Source organism: Blennius ocellaris (assembly GCF_963422515.1).
Source record: "Blennius ocellaris genome assembly, chromosome: 15".
In the NCBI taxonomy this organism is placed as follows: Eukaryota; Metazoa; Chordata; class Actinopteri; order Blenniiformes; family Blenniidae; genus Blennius; species Blennius ocellaris.
Genome location: NC_137664.1, coordinates 21677420 through 21696264, shown reverse-complemented (window position 1 = coordinate 21696264; position 18845 = coordinate 21677420). Strand labels below are relative to the sequence as shown.

The window sequence follows — 18845 nt, the reverse complement described above, 5'->3', positions numbered from 1 at the left end:
AATCAATGTTAATCTGAGGCCACCTGGGCATGTAAACAGAGCCATAATGGACCTGGGTACAACACACACACACACACACACACACACACACACACACACACACACACACACACACACACACACACACACACACACACACACACACACACACACACACACACACACACACACACACACACACACACACACACACACACACACACACACACACACACACACACACACACACACACACAGCCAGGGATCACACGAACTGTAGCCGAGTGTTTCGTTTTCTGCTCACATGGCTGCAGGCTATCAGAGATGCTACGACAAGATGAGCCGCTCAGGGAGCAGGAAAGGATAGAAAGATCTGAGGGAGACAGTAAGAGAAGAAAATACAAGGACAAAGATGGAAAACAGTAAAGGAGACAGCCGGGGAATACGGGAATATCTAACAAGAGCGCTGTTCCTCCCTCTAGTGTAGCTCCGCTTCTTGTATCTTGGCTCGACTGGAGGAAGCTCGCGGGGTTCAACAGGATGTGCCCATGTTTGGAAAGTCATCCCACCCACAGCTCAAAGGTCAACGTGGAGAAATACACACTGACGCTTGGAGAATTAGGCCTAGGACATTTTTTTTTTCATATCTGAGGTGTTTTTGCAGTCCAGCACACAGACAGTAATGAACAGGTCATCACTGAGGTGTGCAGAGTCCTGCAGGGATGAGAGACAGACTCAGAAGCCTGAACTGTAGCAAAATTGAGGGAATCAGCTGAAACCAACAGACTTGCTCTCCGGGGCATCTGGATATCTCCATCACATTTCAAAGCATCCACCACAAATTCATTACGGTATCTGTGCCCAAAAGGCTGAGGAGATGGAGAGCGGGGAGAAAAAAGACAATAGATAAGTGAGGAGAGCCTTATTTCCAGGAGGCAGAGGAGTGTTTGGTTTGAATAATAATGGCTCCTTTCAGGCTGAAGGACGGCTAGAGAGCGGACTGGATGGATGGAGAGACAGGTAGTATAAAGAGACTGAGAGAGAACGGAGGGGGGGTCAGTACAGATCACATCCAACCCTCTGGCTAATGTCACGGCCCGTTACTGAATATTTTTCCACAAACACACAAAGAAACACACTAACATGGCTGGAGGCAAATGCATTTAGCCTCTCTGAATAAAATATTAAATAATCTGTGGTCAGTGGAGAGGATCCAGCTTAAACAAGAAAATCATGAATAATTGACAACCAATCAGAGGAAACAAAACTACCCCGATATTGTTTCAGCTTTTTTGTTTAGATTTCCTCAATATGTTTATGAATTTTTAAAGATCATCACAATGGTGAATTCTGTAGTAACCAGGAGGGAGTGTTATGCACAAGGGTCAACATTTCCCATTGGTGGGTTGATAAATAAAAATATTTGCCAGGAGTAATGAGGTCCATTAATAAGAGTTCTCCCAATAGAGGGTTTAGCAGGATGTTCAAACTTCGATCCCCCAACATCAATACATCTATGGTTTTGTAAATCACACCATTAGGCATTTTTCAAGGCACATCACACCTTATATAACCATCTACTCCTGTATTCAGTTTTAAAATTGTTGCCTTGCAATTAACAACAAGCTTGATGCCAAACTCACTGCATATATAGTAATACAACTGTTTTTAACACAGTTGTATTACTATATATGCAGGCAGAACAAAACCTTTTCAAACCATCATTCTAACGCAGTGAATGAAGGGAAGAAATCGGGGGGGTTGTTTGGATAATGGACTAAATACCTTAAAACAAATAAATATCAAAGACCAGAACATCGATGTACTCTTTTAAAGACAACTCGCTGGACGTCTGGCGGATATTTTAATCTGAGACAAACAAGTTATAGTAGTGTGTGTGGAAAGATGTTCACCGTGTAACTCTACCCCGGGCACAGACCAGGCTGGTCTGGAGAAATGTGGAGGTATGGAGATAAAAAAGGTCTCGTAGAAGGAAATGTCTGTCAATAGGTTGAGTAGAGTGACGCAGCTCCATCTGACGGCTTGATTCTTTAATCAAGTGAAGCATTCACCTCTGTGTTCAATCCGCTTGCTGAAGTCCATTTTATAAACCAGTACCATGCCTGTTAAAGCCCCAGCATACCTACATTTTGAAGCCATAAGAACAAGAAGAAAGTTCGACTGTGACGTGTGACTGTGATGTCAGGAAACTACAGAGACGAAGTTGTTGATCTGGCAGGCCACACCCCTTCACGACGAGCACACGTCTGTGAAGCAGCGTTTTAACTTTTCAACTGCACAGCTTATGTCTCACCGCCAATGCTTTCAGAAATACATTTCGCTGAACTGGATCAGTCATAGAACAGATCATTTTTGTCTGCGCCGCGATGTTGGTCTGGCTTTAACTGTCGGAGCTGACAGCTTTGAGTGATGCATTCAGGTGCATCACGTAAGTATGCCTTCCGACATGTGAACGAGCTGCGGGGCTCACACAGTGGTGAGGCTACAAGCTAAGTATGATTAAAACATGACTGATAGATATTACAGAGCTGGAACACGGTCGACGTTTCGGCAGTGCGGCTCCTATGTAGTTCGGCCATGACGGTTGGCGCAGCCGAACCAAATGTCTTCAGCCAGAGGGAGCTGAACGAAGAAAATTATGGGATTTTGTTTGGCAGGACCCTGGAGTGCTGAACTTTCTTCTTGTGCTCATGGAGAATGAATCGGCCTTTAGAGTCATTAATGCAAGGTCCATCCAGTTCAGGGTTGCGGGGTGCCGGAGCCAATCCCAGCCTACTGTTGGCGAGGGTAGGGTACGCGCAAGGGGTTAATGCTAACGTAGGCGCCGAGGCTACAGTTCAAGAGATCTTCTCAAGGGGAAGCAGAAATCCCACGGTTCTTGTTTACATCTGCACAGATCAGGTATTTCAGAAGGAAGTTGGAACATGACGTCAGAATCACGTGCCTGAAGAAGATCAGAAGATCAGGCTCACGGCGCTTTCAGGCACGTCTTTAAAGACAGTCCAGTATCTTATTGTTGACCTGAAGCCATACTGCATCTTTCTTTATCACTCAGCTGTAGTGTTAATCTCATCCTGAATTCAATGACTTTTTCAAAGGACTCACTTTCTGAATTGTCGAATCATTTGTCTGACATGTCACACGTTCAAGAAATCTGAGATGGAAGAATAGAAAATCTCACTATTCAAACACACAAAAAAAACAACTTTCATGAAAAACCCAAGCAACAAAGCTTGAGAGGGAGACATTCTCTTGTATGCTCAATTAGCTGCACTTTAAATACAACCAAAACTCTACTTCAGTAACTTCCATCTTTTTGAAAAGACTCAACAGCGTTTTCATGCACAAACATGAACTAGCAAAGTCAAACTACTAAGAAGTCATTTCAAAAGGCTCAGCAAATGTAGCTTTACCTGAGTACCCACTCAAGGAATAAATAACAGTGTCCTATTCAGTCATTTATTCAATCATTAGTCATCAGGCTGACATAATCAGAAAAACAGCCACTTCTACTGAGAGGAATTTTCATGAAAGCTCAAATGTTGTATATTCAGCTGAGAATCCTCACTCACTTCAGATATCACAACCAACACTGTACTACGATAATAATACATTTTGTCAGTAGTATTTAGACAAAACTCAAAATTAATTAGACAAAAAGCTCAATTCCAAAGGATGTATGTATACAATTTTACAATATTTATTATTTATAGACTTTTAATACACCTAACCCATCTGCAGCACATATGGGTTAATTCTCTCTGACAATGTATTTCAGGTAGTTTGTCCAAGTCGACTTGCCAGTGCGGTGGCATACACTCAAATGGGCTGTTCTTCCGGTAGTGACAAAACCAACTCCATATGGAAGACGCAAAACACCACGTTGTTTCCCTTGATGGGAAATTTGGGTACAAATAACCCAAGACAGTCGAAAGCGTTCTTCTGCACTCTGCATGAATGTTTGAACTAACACTGACACCATTGACTAGAGTTTGGAAGAATTTCATGGGACAACTGGCTGGAATTGGTCTTTGTTCCTGACATGACTCTCAAACTCTGGAGTTTTCTCTTCAGCTGAACCAGAGCTGAAAAGCAACACTCACTGAGACACGTAGGAATCTGACATAGTCCATGATGTATCTGCGTCTCGCCATGCTCAATGAGCATACGTTCGCAGGTCTTCTTCTATGGTGTGAAATGACAGGTGTAGACCTGCATTACAGGGAATTATGGCCATTAGGGAGTGTGAAAAGACAGCACTCCATTTGTTCTCGCTCCTCAGGCTCGTCAGGATTTGTTTCCCTGAACATTTTTCCCCTGGCAAAAGCCCACGACCCACCAAAGACGTCTGTGACCCACCAGCTGAGAAACACTGATCTGATACCGACGGTGTTCTGAAAACACATTAATAACATTAACAATTTGACAAGGTTTTTGGGAAAATCTGGTCTGATGAAAGGGACAACATCCCACTGTGGATGGTGCAAGTCTCTAATTGAAAAAGATGGCTGATTTTAGTACGACTTCAAATACTTGACAACCATCTGGAAAAGCTGCACTGAGGTTCTATTCCTGTGCATGCGACTGTTTCACTGTTACGTGTCAAGAACGTTCTCTCGCTCTCTCTCTCGCTCTCTCTCTCTCTCTCTCTCTGAGTGTGAGCAGAGTGTTTGTAGAATGGAGTCGGTGGAAAAAAGTGAGTGTGTTTAAAGGAGTTTGTGGGTTTTGTCTGGCTTTTTCAACTGTTTATGGTGTGCTCGTATGTGGGTTGAGTGTTCGTGAAGTGAGTGAGGGTGTGTGTTTTTCCAGGCTTGGTGAGGCTGTGGTGTGTTAGCAGCAGTTAGCTGCTTAGCATCATGGCTTCCACCAAACTGAACAGGAGATCCTGGGTTCAAGCTAAATTAGAAATCTAGAGACCGATATAGTAGAGCTTGTTCTATGTAGGTCCACAGGAGATGGAGGTCATTTTCAGGCCTTCAAAGCCAAAAAGAAAGCTTTTGCAGATCTGCAGGGGATTAGAGCACAAGGGGCACTTGTTCGATCACGGTTCCAAAGTATAGTTGAAATGAATGCTCCATCAAAGTTCTTCTTTTACCCGGGGAAGAAGAATGGTCCACGTCGACTGATTCACTGCCTGAGATCAGCTGATGTAGAGAGCTGTGGACTTGTCAGAGCTGTGTGGCAGTGACCATGAAGATGATTTGGTAACGCTGGAGTATTTCCTCCACAACCTGCCACAAGTATCAACACAAGAGAACACAGACCTGGAATGCTGAACAGCATGGTGAACGGCAGGGCTTCACGCATCAATCAAACAGCTTAGTCTCCGTATAGCCCCTGTTCGTGACGGGCTTTGGCAGTGGATAGACACAGAACTGGCTCCGTACTAGAACCTGGTTCTTTCTGGTGGAAATAGAACAGCAAGTTTCTCCACCTCTGAGCCTGGTTCTATAAAAAAAATCTCCACCCCTGAGTCTGGTTGTATAAAAGTTTGTTTCTCTTCAAGAGGAGTTTTTTTCCTTGCCACCACCTCGTATGCTTGCTGATGTTTTCCTCTGTTAAAGTGCTTTGAGACGGCCGTGTTTTATTTGGGGCAATTTTTGTTTTGAAATGGAATTGAATTGAAAATGAGTTGATCCTATGAGGAAGATGGCTGAGGGCGTAACAACATCTGAGAGAGCTTGACTGTGAATGAAGGAGACTTCGGTATCATTCATGAACACAAACTCACTGAACGGCCGCCTCGCGCTTGTATTCCGGACACAAAGAGACTCTGGTGATGGGCGGCGGTACTCACTGGACTGCGGCAGCATGGAGGTGTACACTTTGGGGTCGATGGTGCTCATGGGCGGAGGCAGCAGTGGGTTGGTGAAGCTCCGTAGTGGGTGGGTGGGCCGCACGCAGGCGGTGGGGATGGTCCGACTGCCCCCGACCTGGGCGTCGTCCACGGTGGTGGGGGCAGCTGGGGCTCCCGGGACTGGGCCCACCGTGGGGACGTGCTCCCCGGGCTGGGCAGTGGAAACAGGCAGGAGTGGGGGGGTCTGCTGGGGCGGGGGCTGCTGCTGGAGGAGGGGGTTGGTGGAGGAGTCTGTGGGTATAGCTGAGGGGGGATGAATGAAGTCAGGACGGAAGAACGCAGGTTGAAAAGAACGAGTGGGAAGATGAAGAGATGAAAGATGTGCAGAACGGGCAGAGGGAAGAAGGACAAAACACCAAACATCCAATTAGTCCAAATCACAGTCATTTGTAAAAAGTGACTCTGTAAGAGGAAAGACATAAAACAAGGAGCGTACATAGGAAAACAAACAACCTGACTTCAAAAGTGTGAATATTCTGCCGCCGAGACTTTTTTATAGGCTGTGTCTGCTTTGATGATGGAAGTAATACATCCGACAATGAGCCATCACTGGAAATTACTGCTGCTGCAGCAACGCCGGGACCAACACATGTTTGTCTCAGCAACGTAAAGACAAATATTACCTTCACAAAGACTTTCATGTATGTTTCGTGATGTTTGACAATTTGCAGATACCCAACTTTCAATACAGCCGCTAAACATGGGACGTGGTGTTAAACTGCTTCAACATCATATCTCGTGTTTCGTGATTCTGTGCGACGGTATTGGAAGTTGGATTTAGATACAGTCAGAGAAAGAATCCCTCCTTGAGGAAATTGATTTTATTAGATACATTTCAAACTTTTCATTGTCTATTAACAACACATCAAAAATTACGTTTGGGGTTTATTTTAGTGCTGTAGGTAAATTGGATTGTCAAGTTCTAATGAGATACAGCTTCTAAGCTCATTTTGTTGTTTAGATGGACTGTCTAAATGAGATGAAATGCAATTATCACCAAATAAGGAGAATTTATTTGAAAAAAAACAGTTATCACATAAAAGTAATGAAATAATTTTTTTTCAGCTCATTCATCACTTTGGTTTACGGTCATATTTAAACAGTAGAATCTAATAAAAATGACTTATTCATACAAGTTGTTTTCGTTAAAATAATAAAGTCCACTTGCATGATTTCTTGTTCCAAACCTGAAATTGTACTTAGTGAGCTGAAATTGGATCAAGAAAACTTTTAAAATTCCCCTTCAAGTTTTTCATTGCTGCGATCTCTGAAGAGGTGGAAACACGAGTGCAGAGTCTTCTTGTAACGTCACTGCTGACTGTGACGCAGTTCACATGTACTCAGCGACAGGGATGTGAAATGATAAGATTTTTGACATTCCTATTCTAATTTCCATTTTTGAAATTGCAAAAACGATTCCAAGGAACTGAAACGCTGTTCTCAACCAGAACCAGTTTTCTATTCCCATCCCGACTCAGCAAAGCTTTCTTATGTGGTGCAGAAACGATCACACGTTGTTTCCACATGGAATTGTACCCCAGTCACGTTTCGTAATTTAATAGGACATCTGTATCCTAATGCAACATCTCATGGACTGACTGTACTACTTCAACCTGGGAAATCTTATTCCATCTCACATCCATGATGAGTGGCGTCAGGAACAGAAACAGGAGCTTCCTCTTCAAAAACCTGCAGCTGATGTGATTTTCATCTCATATCTGATGTTAGAGAATGAGAAGGAGGAGCACTGCTGTAACTGCATGTCGGTTTTTCTCTTAGTTCATCATCAGGATGAGAGAAGAAGAAGAAAGGCAACAGAAAGGTAGAGACAAAAAAAAAAAAAAAAAATGTGAAGGGAAAAACACATAATAATGCTCATACTGAGTGAGAAACTCATCACAGATTTTTTTTCCCAGAGAAAAATAACTATGTGATAAGCTCTGAACTATCTTTTTTTGGGGTCTGCAACCTTTTAGACTAAAAAAGCCATTTTTGTGACTTCCCTCCAAATCAAATTTGCCTGGAGCCAAAAAACGTTTAAACTTTAAACTTTAAAGTGAAGCTGGCACAGCACTTAAATGTAGTTTAACCCATTCTGGGTGCGAGAACCTCCCTCCAGGTGCAAACCATATTTATCTCATATGTAGTTTTGATATATAAACATATCTTAGTTTATATTTATAAAGTTCCAATTGCAATTCAGGGTGTTAGACATTTCATTACAATTCCAGCTGTTTCTGTTCCTGATTTTAGACATTTGAAGCTTCTTTTCAAGCATTTTTCAGCTGTTTAACCATTTTGGCTCTTTTCAAAGCAGTTTTGTATAATTATTTCTCTTTTCATAATCCTAATTATTTTAGCCCCCCCCCCCCACGCAAAAAACAAAACAAACAAAAACTGTCCTAGCAGACCCCCCCCCCCCCCCAATTTCTTGTATTAAGAAGACCTTTTTAGCCAAGAGTTAAAATTCATCTGATTTTGTGTGTGTAAGCACAATTGAAACAGGACAATATGATTATCGGTAGTTTTGACAAAGGTTCAGGGAGCCACTACAGAAGGGCCAAAGAACCTCAGGTCGCATACTCCTGGTCCTACAGGCTGGAATAAAATGACCCATAACCTTAACTTCTCATATGAGATGAAAAACCAGGGAAATGGAAGTTTCAACCCAAAAGACATTAAACATTAAAACATTAAAAATCTGTCATAATGATTGATGATGTTGATGATGACAAGGAATTCACAGCCGATTCTCCCTCGCTGTCTGAACATGAAGCTTTTACTTGACAACCTTTCATCCATCCATCAGTGCAGAGCTGTGCTCTCCTGTTCAGGTCAAACTGCCTTCACACACACTCAGCTGGTCCACATCCAACGCAACACGACTGGATAAAGACGTGCAACGGTTAAAGACTCGAGAAGCAGCTGGTCAGTTTAGTCATTAAAATAAAAATTAAAGTGTTTCAATACCTTCTTAATCATAAAAAGAGAAATTTAAGGGCAATGGCAAAAACAAATGGAGAACCTCCGGGGTTAATGCAGTAATCCCAGCACCTCTGGCAAGGTGTTGACTCGGATGTCAGATATCCGTGGTCGCATGAATACAACACCGATTAGTCAGAGCAAAACAAAACAATAAACAAAGCAAAATGCTGCCTCTTCCGCCAAGAAAATTGGTGACATTACCGCCACATCACAGAGAATTAAAAGAGACAGAATAACCTGGTGTCGGCGTGCGGAACGACATGAGAGGTTGGAATGATTTGCTGCAGTGAGTGTGATGGGAGGGAAATGCAGACAGGCGGTAATTACCTGCAGGTCGCTGTGTGTTCATTAACCAGCTGAGACGAGAGGACACCAGGAGAGGGAGGATACTCCACCTCCCGCCTCCCACTCAGGTCAACAAATCACTGGACTCACACTATTACAGAGATGCAACAACTCCTCTGCGTCGCCTTCATGGTTCAGACCGTCAGCGAAGAAGAAGTAACAGGACATAAATGATGGTGGGTCAAAGATATGGAGGAAATAATGATCTGCACCCTCCATCTCATCACCAGCAGCAGTCAGACATGACAACAAGCCTCCATTCTGGGGAGATGGAGATGAGAAATGGGTGGCAGAAAATCACACGCTGAGATAACACCTCCGCTGTATTTCTCCTTCATTGTAAGCTGCTGCAAACCAGGAGGAAATGGCTGATCTGCACTGAAAGCTCCACCGATATCTGCTGGACGGAGATCCTGCACAGGATGTAGCATCATGTCCTAAATCAGTAAACCGTCATGGTGAAGAAGGAGCTGAGCCAAAAGACGAAGCTCTCGATTTACCGGTCGATCTTCGTTCCTACCCTCATCTATGGTCATGAGCTATGGGTCATGACCGAAAGCAGATCCCGGATACAAGTGGCTGAAATGAGCTTCCTCCGTAGGGTGGCTGGGCGTACCCTTAGAGATAGGGTGAGGAGCTCAGCCACCAGGGAGGAGCTCGGAGTAGAGCCGCTGCTCCTCCACATCAAGAGGAGCCAGCTGTTTTGGATGGACGCCTCCCCAGGGAGGTGTTCCGGGCATGTCCCTCCAGTAGGAGGCCTCGGGGCAGACCTAGGACATGCTGGAGGGACTATGTCTCTCGGCTGGCCTGGGAACGCCTTGGGGTGCCATCAGAAGAGCTGGAGGAAGTGTCTGGGGTGAGGGAAGTCTGGGAACCCTGCTTAGACTGCTGCCTCCACGACCCGGCCCCGGATAAGTGGCAGATATCTGATGGATGGATGGATGGATGGATGGATGGATGGATGGATGGATGGATGGATGGATGGATGGATGGTCTTGTGCTCAGGTCCCCAGGAGCCCCAACACATCTTTTTTTCTGGGTTTTGAACTGAGATAGTTTGTGAACAACATTTCCAATGAAAACTCATTGTTTTTTGCATTTTTATTTCAAGAAAGGTTCCCGTTTACACGGCAACATTCTGAAAACAATGTCCGTCTACACGCCAATAGCAAAAACACTGAAAACGATGTCGCTTTTGGGGTCGTGGGCCTTTGCCCCGACCCCAAAAATAATTAAAGAAAAAAATTAAATCCAACTGGGGGACGTTGTGGTAACCCTCCTCAACCATAGGTGGTAGTAAATATCAACAGCAGAAACACCAGCCTTTCCTGCAGAAGAAGCCGCATGTTTTGATTTGGTCACAATGCAACATGGTGAACCGCAGGTACGACCCTGAGTATATAAAGTATGGATTTTCTTACATTGAGGACAAAGGCATCCAAAAGCCTCAGTGAGTTTTGTGCAGTGAGGTGCTAGATGTTAAAAGATGTGATTCAAGTGGTGAAACTACATCAAGTGGAGTGCAAAGAACAGCCGGTGTTTTCAAAAACTCTGCCACGAGCTTGGAAGTGACCATTTACAAGTGCTGCATCATGCTGAAGTACGAAGAAAGGTATTGTCCCGTTTTTATGAGCTATGAGCTGAAATCGCTGCATTTATCGCCCAGAACAACTCGCCTCTTGCTGAGGTTTAATAACAAAGTGTGGCTCGCGCAAGTTGCATACCTTGCTGATTTATTTGAACACGTTGAATGTGTCTGTGCAAGGAAGAGGGTGCAACATACTTGAACAACGGGATAAAATTGATGCTTTCAAAAAGAAGATCTCCCTGTGGATGAGCCATGTTTCAAACAAACGACTGGACGTGTAACACAATGCTTGCTACGAGGTACAGCAATTGGACACGGCTGGGGAAAAGACCATTATGAAAACAATCACGGCAAATCTGAATAAACTTTATGAGCGGGCCAATGACTACTTTCCCGAGGAAAAGACTGAGACTGACTGGGTGCGCGACCCGTTTGGAGTCAACAATGAAAGCGACCAGCAGCTCGTGGAGCTATCCCGTGACCGCACGCTCAAAAACACATTCGCAGACGTCAGCCTTTCCCAGTTTTGGTGCAACGTTGCGACGAGAGAGTCTCCTTCCATTTGCCAGTCGAGCAGTAAAAATAATCCTCCCACCATTTAGCACTACTAACCTCTGTGAATGTGTCTTCTCAGCACCAGTTCAGCTGAAGACAACATACCGAAATAAACTGGACATTCAACGTGACCTCAGAGTTGCTTTGTCAACTATACAGCCAGATATTGAGACTCTTGTAGGCCAGAAAACATCCCCAGTTCCTGTGACTGTTCTTTGTCTTAAAGCACTACGGTATGTTCTTTCAGTACTAGCAGTTGTGATGTGACTGAAGAAAAACTCCATTCCTTTGCTTCAAAGCACAATGTTTGTTTTTCTTGTTTTATGTCATTCTGATCTGAGAACTTACTTTACAATTTATCTAATGAGCTGTTACAAGAACATCTATTTTGAATACCACTTTTAATTAATACATTAAAAAAAACTACCTGGAACATTCCTGTTGTACTTGAAGGATGAATCTATTTTGAATACCACTTTTAATTAATACATTAAAAAAAAAACTACCTGGAACATTCCTGTTGTACTTGAAGGATGAATCTATTTTGAATACCACTTTTAATTAATACATTAAAAAAAACTACCTGGAACATTCCTGTTGCACTTGAAGGATGTTACAAGCAAAGCAAATTTTGAAGGCACTTTTTGTTGTTGAAAAAAAGAATTTGCACTTTCAGTTTAGACATTTTTAACACTATCCCAGGCTGTTAACATGCCTGTTGTATGTCATTCTTTATTATTTGATATCTCTATGCAGGTTTAAAGGTTTGCGCTAAAAAAAAAATGTTTTAATCAATATATTTGAGACATTGAAAAAAACATTTGAGTCGTGACTTGTCATTTCAGGTTGATGGTAGATCTTGAACCCAGACCAGTTGAGAACCACTGCTTACAAGTGGACCGACAACCAAGTTAGATTGTTATCACTCAACATAAAACTGCCAAGTCCCAGGAGAATGTGGACTGGGACTCCTGACACTCTGGAGGAAACATTGTTGTTTTTAGATTATATAAACTATTATTAGTCCCAAAGGTGAGAAATTGCAAGTTGTCGATCTCCTCGCATTTTTAAAAAGCCACGTTTTCAGTGGCTGGCTTTGAGCACCGCTGTCGTGTAAACAGACGCCCAAAAAACAATGAAAGTTAAGCGTTTTCACTTGAATTCATTGTCGTATAAACAGGCTCTCAGAGAAACCGGTAAGCCCTCTCTGGCTTGTCTGAACGAGTCTTTGTGACCAATACACGTAATTTAAAGGGATTTTCTCAACATGAACACACAATTTAAAGTGATTCAAAATGGAGCACTGCTATTTAAATGTTAACATGTTCCACGACGAAACCAATCCACTAAAAGAGGACCAGTGAAGTACCTCCTAAAGAGTGTGAATTATGCAGAAGTAGAATGGGAGGCAGAGCTTTCAGCTTTGAGGCTCCTCTCATGTGGAACCAGCTCCCAGTTTCAGTTAGAGAAGCTGACACAGCGTCTACTTTGAAGCATTGAAGATGTGTCAATTTAATAAAGCTTACAGTTCGGGCTGGTTCAGAACCATTTCCTAGAGAAGCTGCTGTAGGTTTAGACTGGTGGTACTCTGGTTCTGCCTCAACCAGGTATGATTCATTTAAAAAATAAACCAATGCTCATCTTACCAGCTTGGAAAAGCTCATTAATGCCATTATTGTTCAGAATTTGGAAGAATATATCTCATTTCGTCCAGAAAAATCCCCCCCAGCAGACAAATATAGAAATGAAAGTATACACAGACATATTGATGCAGCATGATACAATGAAAGTTCTACTGATATGAAATGAGAATACAGTGATGAAGCTGGTTGGCTGGTTTAACACACTGTGTCTTGTCAGCTCTGTCCTCCTGCCCCTCCTGTTGCCCTCTGTTGCCCCCCACTGCCCATTCCCTCAGACTGCCTGCAGTGATCAGCCCATTCAGAGGCTCTGAAGCTCTCTGCTGGTGTAAAATCACTGATACATGCCAAGCAGGAATTAGACCATTATTGAATTACTGAATTACTGCTCCCCACCGCCACGTTGAGCTCCGGAGCATTTGGAGGCGTCATGTGGGAGACGGGAGAGACCTGCAAAGGTCACAGCTCTCCATCTAAAGCATGTTGTAGTGGCACTAAGCCAGGTTGATATATACGAAAAGTAGATTGAGGGTGAAAATTACATCAAGTTATTCCACATCTTATTTCATATTATGTTTGATTTAAATAAATAAAACAAGTGGAGTCACATCCTGGTCTCGCTTCAGGAAATCACACTGAATGAAAGAACCCTTCATTTTATTTTCAACCTCAAAAAAATATAAAAATGTTTCATACTGTCGTCTCAACACTATGAAAGCTGAAGCATTGTTCACATAAGCCATCTGGATCTGCTTTGCTCTTTAAATTTGAGCATTTAAGGTCAATTTTCTGCTTAGATCTTTAATCGTAATTCCCTGTGTTTCACTTCTGTCTTATCTAATCTCCCTTTCCATCGAAACATTCTGAAATTCTTTTATAGTTCTGTGTATTTCACCAGAGACTGTTTAGAGCTGCTTGAATAATTAGTGTTCTTTCTCCTTCAGGCTTGAGAGAATCATTTTAATGAATTAGGCTGATATAAAGTAATAAGATTTGAACTGCCGACTCACATCCTCCTCATCATCAGGGTTGCACAGCCACACCTGGAACTTAAGTATTAAACAAAGGACACTGGTGCCACTTTGATGTGAATATATGTTGGAATATTTTGGTGCGATAAAAACTTTTTCCACCAGAAGTATTAAATATTAACATTTATTTTAGTCATTAAAGGAGATTTCCTCTGACTTTACACTTTGATGGCTGCACTTTTCCAGTAGGAGGCAGCGACAGAGAGGTGACTGACCCTGCAACAAATAAACGGTTTCCGTGTGGCAGTAGAAGAGAAACGTGTGTTCTGATTGTGCGTCGTTCGTGTGTAGATGTTCTGCTTTGGAGATACGTTGATGAAGATGTTGAAGCAAACACAACTTTAGTTTCTGATTTTGACAAAACCCTCTTGTTTTGGTATTGATAGAAGACCCAGCATGTAAACACTGAATTAATCCAACTACATACACTTTAACCTCACAGAAATGGGTGGGAAATGACTAAACACTCAAAATACACAAATTAACTTTCATTTTCATGGGGATGTTTGTGTGCTTGTTTGTTGGGTTCTTGGTGATTTGTTTGTGACGGCTGTGGCATACCAATGAAACACACTTTTCCTCAACACCTTAATCCGAATGAAGCCTGCAGGACGATTGGCTGGTTGGCTTCATTTCTGGAGAGTGTGAAAATGATTTTCACCATTCATCAAGAAACACTCCTTCAGAAACATACAGGAGTGTGTGGACAAAGTCCTATTGGTTCTCCCACCAGCAACAACCTCCTCCCATTACAGCTTATTACTGCTTGTTTTAGACTTTCTGGTGATTGTCTGTATTTCGCTGAATCTTTCTTTTTTTTTTCTTCCCAAGCAGTATTTGTCATAAGAAGAGTACGAGAGCTCGATTCATCACAGGGAGGAGCGGTACAGTACCTGGAGTGTATCCTCTGTCCACGGTCAGGCTGGGGAACGGCATCGGTCTCAAACTGAACTTGCCGTGGGTGAAGCCGCAGGACGGCGAGGGCAGGATGCCGGGATACTGAGACGAGTCCAGCGCAGGCACCGGGATGGCGCTGACCACGGCTGAAACACACAGGCACAGCAGTCCGTCAGCTCGGTGACAGCACTGACCACCGCGGACATAAATCCAGCCAACCAGGCTGCGGACACACCGACGGCTGCTGGGGCACATGCATCAGGGTGTCAGCACAGCGGGCCGGCGGCGGCAACAAGACACAACGTAAAGCAGTAAAGGCAGAGACGGGGCTGAGAGGAAAGGCCCGAGTGGTGCTGCTGCATGGAGGCAACAAACGGGGGGCAATTTAACACACTGACGGGAAGAGACACATGCTGCTCTGATGGCCATGATGAGTGAACCTGCCAGCGGTGACACAAACATCCTTCATTCACCTTCTCCAAAGACAGACGCTCACAGTCCATCACAGGGCTTCAGCAAACACACACTGATTCAGCAAGGCATGATTTACCTGTAAGAGCACATGTTCACTGAAACACCTGTGACTCACATGACCATGTAGAATCATATATACGCACTCTGATGCACTTTTTAATATGAAGAAGGTGCACGATAACTGCTTATTATTGCTCTTCATTGATGTAAGGGCGCGTTCATATTCCCCTGTTTGATGCAGACCAGAGTTTTTTTGGGAAAGTCTGTTTCATTTGGGGAAATGTGAACGGGGTGCGGGGGTGAGGGTTGAGGGGACGTGACATGGAGCCAATGCATTTTAGGTGCACTGTTACGACTGCGGCCGTATTTGTTTTCTGTGTCCTGTGTCATTCTTCAGGTCAATCAACCGTGTAAATAGGGCTGTGCCATCCCCACGACCTGATTGGCCAAACTCAGGAAGTACCCCTGGTTCATAAGGAGGGAGGATGACGTCGCCAGGTGGCAGAACTTGGATCAGAGGGGCGGCCATCTTTCATTCTGCCAAACAGCCAGAGTGCAGTGTGTGTGTGTGTATGTGTGTGTGTGTGGGTGTGTGTGTTAGTTGGAATGAGCTGTAACTTTTGAGTAAAATCATTTTCTTTTATTTATTTAGATAAGAAGGAAAGACTTTGTGTTTGTTTTCCTTTTGTTTGTTAGTTAAGTTGTACCCCTGACAGAGTATAAAGTGATTTTTAGTTAGTTGTTTTTTTTATAGTATGGCTCACTCTTCGATTAATTTGTTAAGGATTCCTGATTTGTTTGTTGTACACTAGAGCGCATTGTAAATAAATTCACTTTTGCACTGAGAAGTAGTTTGTGGCTGTTTGGACAAATGGACTTGTGGCAATTTTATGCTGCGCTCCAGTAGCGCCTCGGCTGGGGGGAAACATGCACAAATCTGAAAATGACGCGGAAAAGAAAGCGGGAGTCCTGTAACATTTGTTTTCTCCTGGAAAATGGCTCGTGCAGAGATGTGAGTGGCGAGGAAGTGATTCCTTTACAAACAATCTTTCTAGCAGGTGAGGTGAGAGGACGGGGGGAGGACATGACGTGTGCAATGCATTCTGGGTAGTAAACAAACAGCTAACCCCGTGAATCAGTAGATGCCGTGTCTCCGTCACATATGCACATGGCAAAAGCTCAACGATACCGATCATAGTGATATTCACGAATGTCGCAGCCATTCACAGAAGGTAGCATGAGGTGTGCTACCCGCTAGCCTGTGATTCACCTTGTTAGCACAGCTGTGAGCTGCTGCAGCTCTCGTCGGGTTTAGCCAGTGTGCTACTGACGCTAACAAGCTCGCTTGGCAGACACAACAAGTGCTGATCGATGCCAACGCTTCAGATAATCTCTGTCAGCACCGCAGAGACACGGCAGAAAATATAAATCAGCAACAATCCAAAGACACACACACACACACACACACACACACACACACACACACATCTGTAACCCTCCTCCATGATTTCTGATCTGCTTTCCAGTGAAACCAAACTTCACAATAGTGCCACAGTTTTTTCTTCTCATTTTAAGACATGTCAAGTTTTTCCTTAAAATTACAGCGTTTGCCACAATAGGTCAGACTAAATTAATACATACATGCAGATTCCCACTTTACCACAGAGGTCATGTGCACATAACTGAAGACTTTCCAGCTCCGACCACAAAACAATAGAAACATATGATGAAGATACACTCCAAAAAACACTTAAATAGTTAATGTAATTTAATCATGTCACACAATTTCATCTATTGAGATTAAGTAGATATTAATCATGTTATCTGAACAACATGTATTAGAATGAACCATTTAACAAAGAGAAACTCAATATGCTCATGTTAATCAATCATATTTCTGATATGTAAACAACAAACAAATACTGAGTTGATTTGGAGTGCACACTAAACCTCAAAGACTTAGATTCTCATTTAATTTACACTGAATTCCACAAATAACAAACATGCACTTTATCTTTCTTGTTTCCTGTTTCGTCGTTTTTCAAAACAACAGAACTGATTAAACTAAAACCCCATCGATACCAGCATTGATCCGGAAGTATTGATGAGAGCAAAGCTGTGATCAGCATCTTTATGACTCTTGTTTGTGTGTGTGTGTGTGTGTGTGTGTGTGTGTGTGTGTGTGCTTGTGCAGTAGTAGTTACTGTATTTGTGTTGTGACCATTTAAAGAGAAGCTGGTTCGATTGGGGCTGTGAGATGAGCAGGTCTGTTCAATACACACTGATGGACAATATTGACACACAGTGAGGCAGAAAGCTACGGGTTAATGGCTGTGTGTGTGTGTGTGTGTGTGTGTGTGTGTGTGTGTGTGTGTGTGTGTGTGTGTGTGTGTGTGTGTGTGTGTGAATGCCATATGTATCTTTGGAGCCTCACAAATCACAATAGGAGATATTCTCCAATCCAGAGCAGTCTACCTACTGTTTTCAACAACAAACACACAGTAAATCGCACTGTAAATTCAAAAATAGTCTATTTATTCTATTCTATTATTTGTGCTACTTTGTGTGTTGGTTGGAGCGGGCGACTTGTTTGTCTGCACAATTGCTCTTAATGGAACAATGGAAACCATTTAAACTAAGATGTAAAGATTCTGTCAAATCTGCTAAAATAATCAATGAACTGACCAAGATTAGACATATTTCAAACTTTATGGCACAGAATTACTTTTCTGACACACACACACACACACACACACACACACACACACACACACACACACACACACACACACACACACACACACACACACACACACACACACACACACACACACACACACACACACACACACACACACACACACACACACACACACACGCACAGAACAAAGGGCTGTAATTAGACTCCACAGAACTGGTTCATCGTAGTAGTGCAGATGAGCTGCATATGTTCAGCTGCAGTCTTCTGAGAGAAAACAGTAACTTCACCTCAGCAGACACCAAAAACAACCCACATCTTCAGTGAGACAGACACAGCAATGGAGGTGCACTGCAGGTGGTGGAAGCGTTGGATGGAATTCACTCCTGAATCTTTCCACACATGCACAGAAAAACCATGCAAGAGAAGCCCCGCCCAGAATTAAACTCCACCACAACTGCAATGCTGCTTCATCAATCGACGGCTGGAACAAGTCAGGAAACCCATCAACATTCATGTAGACCATGCAAACTCCGCACAGAGGTGCAAAGTCCAGTATCCATTCAGGATGGATACCACCATACCACCACCACATGGCACACAGCTAAATTAAGCCGGTCTAATTTATTTTTATCTAATCTAATGCCAATTAGGATATTTTGATGCTGTACACATGGCTGTCATTATTGTAGTGACACATTAGTTAAAACTGTCAGTGCTGTTAGCGGAAGGAAGATGCTCTATAATCTGGATGTTATCTGAAGCTTTGGCAGAA

The 18845-nt window shown here is 43.2% G+C and overlaps 1 protein-coding gene across 1 annotated transcript in view; it reads right to left on the bottom strand.

The window, feature by feature from the left end:
- dcc (DCC netrin 1 receptor) overlaps positions 1 to 18845 on the bottom strand; it is a gene marked incomplete at its 5' end in the record, with an annotated part of 378467 nt that overhangs the window by 26349 nt on the left and 333273 nt on the right. The window contains 2 exons of the mRNA XM_080510296.1: positions 5798 to 6100; positions 14895 to 15044. Coding sequence (XP_080366422.1) covers positions 5798 to 6100; positions 14895 to 15044 — 453 coding nt within the window. The remainder of the gene's footprint in view (positions 1 to 5797; positions 6101 to 14894; positions 15045 to 18845) is intronic.